The sequence below is a fragment of the Sprattus sprattus genome, assembly GCF_963457725.1.
Source record: "Sprattus sprattus genome assembly, chromosome: 3".
NCBI classification, from domain to species: domain Eukaryota; kingdom Metazoa; phylum Chordata; class Actinopteri; order Clupeiformes; family Clupeidae; genus Sprattus; species Sprattus sprattus.
In genome coordinates, this window is record NC_137922.1 from 34,231,780 (window position 1) to 34,245,177 (window position 13,398).

The 13,398-nt window shown below is 40.1% G+C and overlaps 1 protein-coding gene across 2 annotated transcripts; it reads left to right on the top strand.

The window, feature by feature from the left end:
- The first annotated feature begins 4,733 nt into the window (after positions 1–4,733).
- Positions 4,734–12,841, top strand: lrrc20 (leucine rich repeat containing 20). Of its 2 annotated transcripts, XM_080835777.1 has the most exons (6): positions 4,734–4,885; positions 5,345–5,435; positions 6,772–6,921; positions 7,172–7,339; positions 7,921–8,037; positions 11,881–12,019. In XM_080835777.1, the coding sequence occupies exons 2-5, from the start codon at positions 5,366–5,368 to the stop codon at positions 7,989–7,991; spliced, it is 459 nt and encodes a 152-aa protein (XP_080691903.1). In that variant the 5' UTR covers positions 4,734–4,885; positions 5,345–5,365; the 3' UTR covers positions 7,992–8,037; positions 11,881–12,019. The 2 variants fall into 2 exon arrangements, with proteins under 2 accessions (XP_080691903.1, XP_080691902.1); XM_080835776.1 differs by lacking the exon at positions 7,921–8,037 and having other exon boundaries at positions 11,881–12,841.
- Positions 12,842–13,398: the final 557 nt, after the last annotated feature.

The following is a 13,398-nucleotide window of genomic DNA, read 5'->3' on the forward strand; positions in this document are numbered from 1 at the left end:
TTTGAAGTAGCGGTATGAAGTTAACAATGTTATTTTCAGAATCATTTCATTCATGAAATATACAAAGTACACAGTAATTTCATCAGTACAGTCTGAAAAATAGAAGAGAAAAATGTTGAAGCAGAAGACTGGAAGACATAATGGGTAAAGTGAAATGAAAAAAAATGAAATAGAGTAACTACAGCCCTAAAATAGCCTATTCTATGTGTTCAGAAGGTTGCCGTTCCCAGCAGTGTCCAGCTGTGCACCCCCGTTGTGCAGGCCACACACTTTGTTCTGCATATGCAGTGCCAAACAAGGATGAGTATGGGTCAGATGAGACAAAAATGCAGATTTGTAGCTATTATGGAAACTCAGCATTGAATCAGTCAGATATTCAATATTATTTGAGAAAGAATGGGAGACAGATATGCTTGCAGCTATGAAGTTAAAAGGCAACTCATGAATAAAGAACAGAATGTATTTAAAACACATTATCCTGGTACATGGTTGAAGACCAGCAGGCATTGTGTATCAGCTGGCTCATCAGGGTACTGTTCGGCGACGCTCGCTAAGTGGTTTAGCGAGCTAGATTCCAGGCTAAAAAAAGAGGACGCCCCTTTATCGAGTTCGGCGAAGCAAATTACCATAGTAACATATCGCTTAGCACTAACCTGCTCCAGGGCAGGCTAACCAAAGTTTAGCTGGCTAAACTTGCCACACCCACGCCAGAGGGAGGGATCCCATTGACAAGGAGTCATAGTTTGATTAGCGTAGGAAGAATTCTTTGCGATCGCCAAGAAGATCCATTTTTCCATCATGATGAGTTCTTGTATGAGCACTACCGATCCACCCGACAAGGAATACTTAATTTAGAAGACCTTCTCGAGTCATTTATTGCATACACCACCGTCGGACATTGAATGTCTTCACTTTCTTGCAAGTGGTAGCCTTCATTTTTGTAATGTCGGCGATGCGGAGAACAAAGCACTCATAATTATATGACAGTGGTAGCCTATTAGTACAGTTGAGACATTGGTACAGTTGATAAAATCATGGTTTTGGTGATCGACCTATCCTGCCTTTTGAAGCAGGATGTGCACGCGCAATTTTTAGCCTGGGACAATTTAACTTTTTATCTTAGCGCACGTCGCCAGACAGGCTTGGCCTGTTCTCATTTAGCGAGCTATATTATCTCGTGTCGCGAGCTAAATTAATTATCTTAGCTTCAGTTGTACGCCGAACAGGGCCCAGGTCATTGGCCAACTTGACTGATGTGTCCTGCCAGAACTAACCCAATGAATCAGAATCAGAATCAGATTTTATTGGCCAAGTAAGTTTGAACAAACAAGGAATTTGACCTGGTGAACTGACTCTCAATGTGCTTACACATAATATACATTACAACACAATACAAAAACAAACACAATACAATACAAAAACAAACAGTGCCATGGTCTATGAAAGTTTGAGAAGTATACAGGAGCTTGTTACAATAGTGCAAAGAAGAAGTGGAGAGTGCAAGAAGTGCAGGGATACAATATATATATGCTACATGGATAAATATATATGTTACAATGAGTTGTTCAATAGTGAGACGGCGAGGAGGAAGAAACTGTTTTTGTGTCTGCAGGTTTTTGTGAACAGAGATCTGTAGCGCCTACCACAGGGGAGGCGTTTGAAAAGTTTGTTTCCGGGGTGTAAGGGGTCTGCAGTGATTTTTCCTGCCCGTTTCCTGACTCTGGCGGTGTACAGGTCTTGGATGGTGGGCAGGTTGGCACCGATGATCTTTTCAGCAGACCTGACTGACCGTTGGAGTCTGTTCTGGTCCAGTTTGGTGGCTGAACCAAACCAGACAGTTACTGAAGTGCACAGAACAGACTCTATTATCGCAGTGTAGAACATGATCAGCAGTTTCTGAGGCAGTGCTGAAGTTCCCCGACATTCCTGTGTATTCTTTGCCAGAGGTTCAGACATTTGATGGCATTTTTGATGCAGTTTACAGACCTTGAAACAAAGAAACAATATGCATGCCATGTACAGCTAATATCAGAACATCTAATTTGACTGTGACTTCACTTCACTACGTTAAAACTTATCTGGAAGCATTTTTATTTCTGAGAGAAAAATAATAAATAAAGAAAAAATAATAATGCACTTAATTCTCCCAAAGCATTTAAATGATTACATCAATAACTAGAACAACAAATGACATTACATGGAATCTCACAAATATTCTTAAATGGCCTGCGACTGCTAAGGTCAACGCTATAACTTCATTAACTTATAATGAAACTCTTGGCTGACGGGGGCTGTGGAATAGGTTAATATGCTGCTGCCATTTTCACATTGACACCTCTCCAGGGAATATAATCAGCCAATAACAATGTAATTATGTCTTGAGGCATTATGTGTTAGAAGCAATTTGTACAGTCAGACTGCCACCTCCACCAGTCTGGTGTTTAGTGTTTGTTATATTATTAGTCAATATGCCATTCCCCCTATCAGTGTGAAACAGCAGAAGTCAGTGGTCAAGCAGGCAGAATATCCTATTTTCCCAATCATGTTTTCATTTCCTGGCCCAGTGACCACAGACGTTGTTTTTCAACGACTGATAGGGAAACATATTATAAGGGGAAAACATTATTATTAGCGACAGCGGGTGAAATGGGTGGACAATTGACTTCCTGATCTCCACTTGTTACTCTCTTCACAGACAAAGACCTTTATCCACTCAGTGCTTCCCATCTGGGAGTTTCAATTACTAACATACAACTATCTTAAAGCCCATGGGATTGTGCTCCAAAACTCCTCCAAACTGTCACTCAAGCCCATTTGAGGGCAATTCAACCTTTTGTTTGGCACTTTCACCTTCTGAATGTTACCTATGCCCAAAGTTTTTGTTATCACAAATCCTGTAACTGCTGTCCTTCATACCCCCTGATTGGAACAGATTAACAGATCTAACTGATTAAACACATACATTTTCTCTCCAAAGAAAGATTATGAGACTCATTTCTATCATTTATATCGGTAAAAGCAACAGCAGAGGTAAATGAGACAAGCAGTGAGATATACAGTAGAAGCTGTTTGATTCCCTAAAGCCCTGAGGCATACTGAGGCTTTTGTGATGATTGATTTATAATACTTTTGGTACAGACTAATCTGATTTCAACGCAAAAGATCTGCCAGCACATTTATCCATAAACTGGAAGTACATTTTGGGGCTGTCTGTGGGTTTGTATCCATGCTCCAAACTGTGTCTCACAACATTGCAACATTAAATTAGAGGCTTGGTAATAAATATTGGGGCGAATATGTAAAAACCTCAAATCTCTAGAGCACAATTCTGGAAAAACAACAAATCCACTATGTAACAACATAACTTGATAAAGCTCCACTGTTTATTCAAAAGAAAGGGCCCACTTTGTGCTACTATGTGCTGATTCGTTTGTTTGTAATATCCATACATGACTCTCCTCACTGGAAAAGCTTTCATTTATTTCGACTAAAGTGAGTAGCTGGTTCAACATGGACATTTCCAGGTGAGACACACATATTGGGGGAGGTATGTGCACTGACAGCACAGTGGATACATCATGGCTTTGCATACAGGCCATGGTGTTCTGCCTGCCTGAACTGGCTTTGAGAGACATTGAGTCATGGGTTAAGTACTCGGTGGTCCTCTTTTGTTCCACAAAACAAGTAGCCTAGGCTGTATAAAAACGTTGACCCGTCACGGAGTTTCCAGAATGGTATCTCTTTGGCCAGTGCCTCAGACAACTGGCTTGGATTGATTCTGTGGGTTCGTGTCCAAAATCTCAGGGCGATTACAGGACCACACGCTGACATTCAGGTAACATGGAGCCTACAGTCCTTATTTTTGACAGATTGTTTTACAATTGCCAGCTACATTTGTATTATAGTCTCATTCTCAGACTCTGATTTTGTTTAATGTGTGTTGAAGCAGCACAGTTCTAACATCAGCAGCCTAATAGTAGGCTACAATTGTATGTCAGCCTAGCGCTGGCGAGACACATGTGCAACGCGCATGCGTATTCACAACGGGTAACTAGCTAAACGTATGGATACAAACTTTCCTTATGGTCTAAAATCGTGGTAAACTGGGTGCACGTTGGGGTTAGTAGTCATTTGAGACTAGCTAGCTGTTTAGTATTACATTTCCAAGAAATCTTTAGAGCAACGTTTCGGTACACCGTGCCGAACGACTTAGGCATTTGTGTGTGGTAGCTGTGCTAAAAATATCAGCACAAATCGCCAAATTTGTCGATGCTGTAGCTGCCAAATGTGAGGACCTGCCTGATGTGAGGCCGCATGCGCAAACTTTGCGACACTATTGTAGTACAACGAGCCAGGTAATGCTGGTGGTGTAGGCTACACTACAGCATGAAGTGGAATGACAAGCGCATTTGTTTACGTTTGAAATCCACCAAGGTTTATGATGTTAAGCTTCATGTTTATTGAATTATTAGTTAAGCAGTGCATTCATTAGCCTACTAGTAACAGTAATACAACATAGCCCCATATGTTGACACTGAGCCTTATGCTGTAAACCGTTGACAAAATTATAAAACACTACGTTAAATAAACCTACATTATGCGTTAAGAGAAGCCAGATACGTTGATATTAAACCATGTATGAGAATGCACGTCTTGGATAGTTTGCTCCTGAGCCTTCTGCCGTAAACCGTTTGTGTTTGCGCATGCGGACTCACATCAGGCAGCGGCGGACTCACATCAGGCAGGGTCCTCACATTTGGCAGCTACAGATGCCGTGCTGTAGTGTGAGTGTGATTGGCTGAAGGCGACATTGTCGCCAGCTTTATTGTTGAATGCACGTTTGAGAGGTCGGGGGTTCTGAAAGACAGCAAAACAAAGTTATCAAGTAAGTAGCCAGAAATCGAGACTGCTTTGTAACCTAGCGTCACAACTACCATAGGCTAAGCAGAGTCAGGGTTTCTTCAAACCCTCTAGTTCACTCCTGCCTCAGCAATGAATGAATAATAAATGAATGACGCCTGATACATTAGAGGCGAGGCCAGTGTGATGTGATTTGTATTGAATGTAAACAGAGCTTACGAGAGGCTTTAGCAGAGTATGGCAGTTTTTAGTTTAGAGAGTTTTCAGTTGTATCCTGTTAGATTGCCTTTCTTGACACTGAAAGGTTGGTGTAACCAATATAGAAAGAAAGGGCGAGACCCCTTTGCTGCCATAGTCACGTGACGCAAATTCACTTAAGGTATTTTTCTCTTAGGAATGATTTACTGAGGAATCCATGTTTTTCGCTAATTTGATCACTTAGCCTGACATTTGATGCATTTGTAACTAAACATTTGCATCTTAGATTCGACGTACTCTATTTAAGATGGCCCAGGATGTTGCCAACGTTGCCAGAAGAGTCAATGAAGTAGTTGAAGACGGAAAGGATCATTTAGGTAAGTAGGCTACCGTGATGCCACCGCAATAATAAATGGTGCTTCTGCTAATAGTCTACCGTCACTGTACCTGAATTGGGCTGTCCATTCTGAATTGTTAGTAAGCCAACACTATTAGCTGTCACAAGGAGAATTAATTTTCTGAATCCCATAAACAGACTTTTTTTCAGCGAGTTGGAGCTTGTTAACACATATGTGTGGGTGTGTATGTTTATGGATTATTGTATTGTAATGTGTATGTATTAGTATGTATTTGTTTAGGTCACATACTAGCCATTTATCATGACAGTATAGCACGGCAATTTTAAAAAATGTTCACCATCTACTTATAAAATAATGATAACAGGCTCATTGGTTTCAGTGGCAAAGCATTAAGCCAGAGTCTAGTATGGCTTCCCTATAGGTTGGTAGGTGTTACTTACATGTACATAACCATGAGTACACTTACATGAATTTATATATTTTTTTTGTTTATTTGTTTAATTCATTACTGGCACCTTCTGTATCCTTACATGTGCAGCTGACGGTCTCTCAGTTAGGGGTGGGGTTATCCCTTTAACTGCAATGACACAGAGCCTGTGCAGAAGAAAAAATGTCAATGTGTAGAGACTGTGTGAGTGGCTGAGATCAACCAGGAAGCACCAGACAGTTTTAATTGAAAAGATAAAAATACAAAAAACGAAAGGAATAAAACAACCTAGGCTTTTTTCTGTGCATGGCAAGTCTGATGGGGATGCCATCAGTGTGAAAGTTCAAGAAGGTAAGCCTCATCTCTCTGGGGGTCCGTCAGGTGCCAGGCCATCTAGGTTGCGTTTGTTTTGTTTTCACACACACACACACACACACACGTTCACATCTTAGTTACTGCCCTACTTCCTGTCATTTGCCTATCATCTTATGTTTCCCAAGCTGTAAGAGAAGCTTGGTTCATAACATGGGATCTGAATGCCTCAACAGATTCATGACATAATAGAGTAAGACCAACCCCAGGGTGGCTAACTGCAGCACAGGAGAATTCACTTTCAAAATGTGGTGGTTGTAATGGACAACAGGTGGCAGTGTTGCGCCAGGTCAGGAAGATGTCTGTTTTTGCCTATTCACAGACAAAGGTTGTTTGATTAAGGTTGTGGTTGTTAATATAAGATAGGTGGCTCATACACTGATTTCATAACAGATTTAGTAACCACCACAAATGAGCTGAGCCAGCAATTAGTCTCATCAAGTAATTTCCAAATATCTCTTCTTGAAAATGTCCATTACAGCTTTGTGGGTTTTGTATAGTGTCACCACGGTGACTGTATTTGTTAACGTAGTCAACAGTCCTGTTTTTTTGCAGATCTGTCCGACTGCAAATTGATCAGTTTCCCTGATGGAGTCTTCAGGGTGTTGAGTACCGCCATTGAGAATATACGGAGCATAACACTGGCTAACAATGAGCTGAAAGCCTTAACCAACAAATTTTTCTCCACATTTGTCCAATTAAGAGGTGTGTAATTGATTCAGTAATTCAAGAATTTCAAAAGCTTGTCATTTTTTGTCATACTTTCTTCAGGTGTCTATGTAATACAAGTAAGATTTATTTTATGCTCTGAACAAATGTATTACTTATTGCACTTCCACTTGATTCCATTTATCAATTCATTTTCTTTGAAGTATCACATTGACAACATTACTGCCATTAAGGCAATAAATTGTCATACTTACTTGTTATCAATGTGATTAAAACTTCCACACAGAGTTGGACCTGCAAGGCAACAATCTTTCCAAATTACCGGACGCTGTAGGTGAGATGAAGCACTTGACCAGCATCAACTTGTCCCAAAACAAGCTCAAGAGTTTTCCAGATAGACTGACAGAAATCCGTACTCTGGAGAACATAAATCTGGAAAACAATGAGATATCCGGTAAGCAAATCTCTCAGGAGAGGTATTACAATTGAACAATCACTATTTTTTATTTGCAATCAGGTTTAATCAGAGAGTGAATTAATATACCCTGCCAGGTAGACAGAAAAATGTGTTTTTATTACTCTAAATTGTTCATTTTATTATAATGTAGTAAAGTAGTAACCTGATTTAAACCAATGTATTTGCTTGCTTCTTGAAACATCTTTAAATAGTGTGCATGCTTTTACAGAGACCATATATGGCATTCTAGTGGCATCTCGTAAACATGCATGTGTCTTGTTACAAATGAAAGATGGATCACCCCTTCTCTTTTGCAATGCAGTTGAAATTTGAAATATGTATTTTTTTCATGACAGAGTACCACATAATCATTGAACCAAATGTGATTAATTCTTGTCTCTTAACTCTAGATGAGAATCAGATGAAAAGTAATTACTTACTAAGCTATTGGGCTAGTAGGTACACACAGACCAAGGATATTATTAATCTGGGTAGGCTTTCCTTGGCAGGGTATTAATTTAATTGAACCTTAGGTCTTCACTGGGAAACACAAATTAAATATGTATTACACTTCCCAGAGGCAAGTGTGTTGATGCAAGTTCAGAAGACCCAATCATACCTTTCCTGTGTTCGCTCTCTCACTGACTAGAAGTCATTGAACGTGTAATGGACCATGGGCAGACTGCAGTTGATTGGTAATGTAGGAAATGCTGTGGAATTGGAGGAACCATAAGACAAGTGGCATCCTGACATTCTGTTCAAATACAAATGTAATTGTCAAAAAGACCAAATGCAGAAGCCTTAAATGTCAGAAAATGGTCGCATGGCAGAAAATGCCATTTTGAAAATAACGTGAAGAGCGGCATGCATGCTAATTCTCTCTCCCCCCCCCCCCCCCTTACTACAGTACCAGTCAAAAGTTTTTTCTTTACTTTTATTATTTTCTACATTGTAGATTAATACTGAAGACATTTCTACTACGAAATAACACATATGGAATGATGTACTAAACAAAAAAAGTGTTATCTACTATTTAGAAAATAATAAAAGTAAAGAAAAACTTCTCAAAAAAATTAAAGGTGTGTCCAAACTTTTGACTGGTACTGTAGTTATCTGTTGCAGCCATGGTCACAGACATTTTCCAATCCAAACATTTGACTGGCACTGTATGTGTAACCTCAACAAGCGGTTTCATACATGGACTGATCCTCATATGCCCTGTAGTCCCTTCATACAATTGCCCTCTACACTGAAGTAGATTTTAAAATCTGGTCGGAGAAAAGTATGATCCACATTCTGGAATGCCAAAGACCCAGACAGTGCATGTTTTATGTAGTGTTGAACCAGAACGGCAGGGTTCATGTTATGTGGTCTCTAACCTTACATGTTTAGACTTTTATCAGCGCCTGAATTCATGGGCTTTTTACTGTTTGCTGATTATATATAGACTCAGGGTCTGATTTGAAATGTTGGGCTCTTGAAGTCAAGAGAAACAAATAGAATCAAATGAGCTTTGGATTTATATATTTACACGACTGTTTTTTATTAGGAGCAAATTTTCCCTAACATCACAGTTCATTTGATGGGGCCTGAGTTAAAAGTCCTCATCATGAACAGCGTGGCATTAACAACATGTGTCATGTATATATATATAACAGCCTCAGCTGTTGCCTCCCAGTGCTCTGTGTGCAATCATCCGCTCATACCTGCCCTCATAAGTGGGAAAATGCTATTAGTTCTTACTGGCAACATTTGCTGGGGGCTAGAACAAATACAAAATCTGAGTGTGTAAAAATTAGTTTTTCTGTTCTCACGGATTGGGAAGGGCTATGGAAGGGCTTTCTCCCCCCAGGGCACACATCACGAGATACATTATTTGAGCTGTATTGAAACTTGATGTATGGAGGTTGGTAGGAAATTGCCATCTGAATTAGAATGGATATTTTTGTATGTTCTAATAAAATGCTAAGCATACCTTGGCAGTCATAGTACAATATACAGTACTTGTAACGTGTACACATTTACTAGCTTTTGCATATGTTTGTGATGCAACACCTGACCCTTGGCCATGTTGGCCTTCTAATTTGGGGACGCTTTGTGACATTTATACATTCCTGATTTTGAGCACAGCTCAGTTTAACCTTTCTGTTTGACATCACGCACACCTTTTTATTTTGTTCATTAGAGCATTTTTTCAACAGCATCTGTGTGATTAATTATGTGTTGGTCCTTAATAAAATAATCAATCCTGGCCTAAGACAGACTCTAGTGTCCTTAAGGCTGTAATAAAGTTATCCAATTAGTTCCCAAAGTTCAGGGCGCCAAGGGCATCATACACATGAGTCAGCTCATTTCAATGTTAGGAAATGCAATGGTGATTCATTCAGCTTCAGTGGATATACAAAAGAAGAAGGCGTCACTGTTAATCAGAGTGCCTACAAGATGATCTTGTATGTACTGTTTCTTTTTTGAATGTAACATGGTGCACAGAGCGTAGCTCAGAAATCAAGTTCACCAAGGAAATACACACACTGTGAGAATGAGTGTGCTGAGTCGATTCTTCTCAAATGAATCTGTTTGCACACTCCTTAGTGTGTTGAATCTCTTTGCACACTCCTTAAGGCCGATTTTTACTTCTCCGATTCGGTCGTAGAGGGACACTTTGGCACGCCTTGGCAACACCTTCACCCAGGTGTTAACGCCCATACGAGCCCTCGGAGAGCTGGTCGGAGAGGAACGTTTTTTTCTAACTTTTCGTAGAGAGTCGGAGAGAGACGGATACCCCCTTGGCTGTGATTGGTTCACTAACGACATTATTTCCCAACGACATCATCACCCACCGAGTCAATGTCTCTCATAAAAGAAAATAATCGGCAAGTTCTCCAACAGCTGAATCCAGCCGATTCCAACCACTATATATAACACTTGTTGTCTCTCTATATCTCACTCATGGTGTGTGTCGAAACTCACTTTCATTAATCCAGCCTACTGATTTTTGTTTAGCCTCCTTTCTTGATCTATTTGTTTTATTCAGACGTTACATAACTTTCATGACCACAAATATAAATTGGCCGGCGTTTTAATTTGTTTCTTAATGTAGAATGGTCTGAGCAAAGCCTCATGGGAAATGGGACAACTCCCGCACAGTTAAACTGTTAAACAAACTCCCGCACATAGGAAGAAGGCTGTTATCCTACATGGGATTTATTTTATTGTCAAAAACGCGAAGTGGAGTTTATTTACAGCCAACACCATTGTATTACAAACACTGACAACACACACACACACATAATGAGAAGGTAGCCTACACCTGGCGATTCTCTTGCCTTTAATCTTTCACCTTTGAATAATGTAAAACGTCGTTTTAAAGCGCTGTTGCCGTCCTTATAATTATTATCGCCGCAGTAAATTATTTTCAGCACCCACGGTCGTCGTAGAAGTGTATAGGGTCTGTAAGTACGATCAAATCCTTCTGAATCCGACCACCCGCCCATCTATTTTCGAGGGCAGAGAAGGTCGGAGAAGGATGCAGAAGTATATTGAGGCCTTTATTGTGTTGCATCTCTTTGCACACTCCTTAGTGTGTTGCATCTCTTTGCACACTCCTTAGTGTGTTGCAGGTTGTGTTAATTTTTAATTCCACCCTAAATTCCCCGGTGTATGCTTGTCACAGTAAGTATGCTTAATCATATTCTCAGGCTTAACCTTGCACTCTTTTTTTATGCATCTACTAAATTGATTGTTGTTCTGTGCAAGCATGTCTTAGAGAAAGAAGAAACTCTCTCTACCAAGTGGAGAGGCCAAATTCATATTTGTGCTCCTTGTATCATGTCCATGTAGCACAAAAACAAAACAATAAATCTATCATCCACGCTCAATGCAAGCATGGAATTGAAAGATTAAGCCCCACTCCCCCCATCCTCAGTGCTGAGTGGATCCCTTTGGTCTTGTTCCACCACTGGAGTGGCAGTGTTTGTCAGTCTGAGCTTCATATTGAGAGCAGCCCTCACAAGCCATTGCTTTGGATGACCAGCTCCCCCCCCCCCCCCCCCCCCCCCCCCTTACTAAAGAACTAAAAGTTGCTCCCTCAAGTCAGCAGTATTGTCTTATTGTATTGCTCTATTCTGTTATTAAAGTAATACGTTGTTACAGTGGCAGGATAAACATGTTAATAATTTATCCGGGGTGCCTGATGATCCTACTTTGCACACAAGACAGGAGTGCTATAGCTACCACTGCCATTGAAGGAAGTGCCTTGGATGACCAGATTGTACCCCCTTACTCCCTTCTTTTTATTGCTCTATAACTCACATTAAGTTGTGCATTTATAGAAAATACCAGCATGGTCTTTGGCATTCACCCTGACAAACAATAAAAACTCTCCAACTTGTGTGACATTATGTTAACATATTTCAACATTGTGTAAGCATAGGTGTCCATACCATTGGTTTTAGACTCAGGCTATGCTAGCAGCTCCCCCAGAGCACTGATCACTCAACTGTAAGTGTTTCGCTCTCTCTGCTCTTGTGTCCACACAGATGTGCCTGTGGATAAGCTGTCCAGCATGCCAGCCTTGAAGACCGCCAATGTTAGATCGAATCCGCTTGAGGGACAACTTTCCAGTGTCTCACCTCTCAGCTTTGAATTGCTTATTGATCCGTGATTTTTCTGCCATTAGGATAAAAGCGAGTTGGATCAGATGGATTTTTAAATACAATTTGCTCTTGGCTTTTTGACACTGTGCAGTTTTTTTTATCAAACTGAAGAAGGGCTCTGAGGTATTTTCTCTGCTCAACCTATTTAATAATATTTTTTTGTTCAATCTATAAATATTTATATCCACCAACATTTTATGCCTTTTGATATAGAATTACCACATGAGGGCTCTAGATGTTCTTAACTGAATCATGGATATTGGCCTGTGACAGTATCAGGACAAATACGTAAATATTTCAATACAGGTTGCCTGATGATCCTACTTTGCACACAAGACGGGAGTGCTTGAGACAGCTAACACTGCCATGGAAGTACAACACAAGCATGCACTTTCATTGTAATGAGAAAAAAAAATAGGCACACAAAGGCAACCCCACACAATAGGCGCCCCATCATCTTCTCTGAGTTAAAACCATGCTCTTCTGTGTGGCGGTGATGCATTTTGACAAGTGTGCTATATTTCTTTGTTCTTATCACAAGGGAAAACATACATTTGCATTTCAATTTATATTTCCTCTGTGTCTCAATTGGTGTATTCTGTACACCTTTCTGCATCGTTTGTATCCCCTCAATCGCCCTCCTCCTCCAACTCTCCCTTGTTCTCTCACTTCTTTCTTTTATTTTTTATTTTTTTGGACTGTAAAGTTCTACAACAGAATTGTAATGCCTGCCTGCCAAGCTATTTTGATGCAGTGCATCAGTGTTGTAAACTGAGCCATTAAATAAACCCTCTCTTATAAATGGAGATGGGTCAAATAAATCTGCCAGTGGGGGAAAAGGTGATTGATGAGTTGTTTGTACTTCTTGAATCAAGTTGGTAAAGCCATTGTAAGTCCTTCAGACAAATAGACCAGGACAAGTTCGTGTTTCTCCCCCCCCAGTGCATAATATAATCTTCTATCAACATTTGCTAGACTTCAGGACCAAAATGCCATGACCTTATTACAGACCACCCTGCTGTTTTGCAGTACTAAGGCAGGAAATTTAGTTTCTATAGACATGAGGAATTTCATAAAATTGTCAGGCTTTGGTTGCACAGCTTTTTTTATGAGTCAGGAGAAGATACAAGGTTAATATGTGGCTATAGAAAGTGATATCTACTTGCATATTCAACTTATAATATTTAACATACAGAATGTAATTCACATGAATGAGTACACATCAGAACATGAGGAAGACTACATAAAGCTTTCCCTGTCCGAATCATTAACCTATTCCACAACATCCCAATGCAGATGATTTTAGCATGCTAGTTGGTCATTTGCCCATGTTGCCAAACATTCAAATTGAACTGATGAGGAATCCAAAATAGTGCAAAATGAATGACTCGTTCTTTAAAA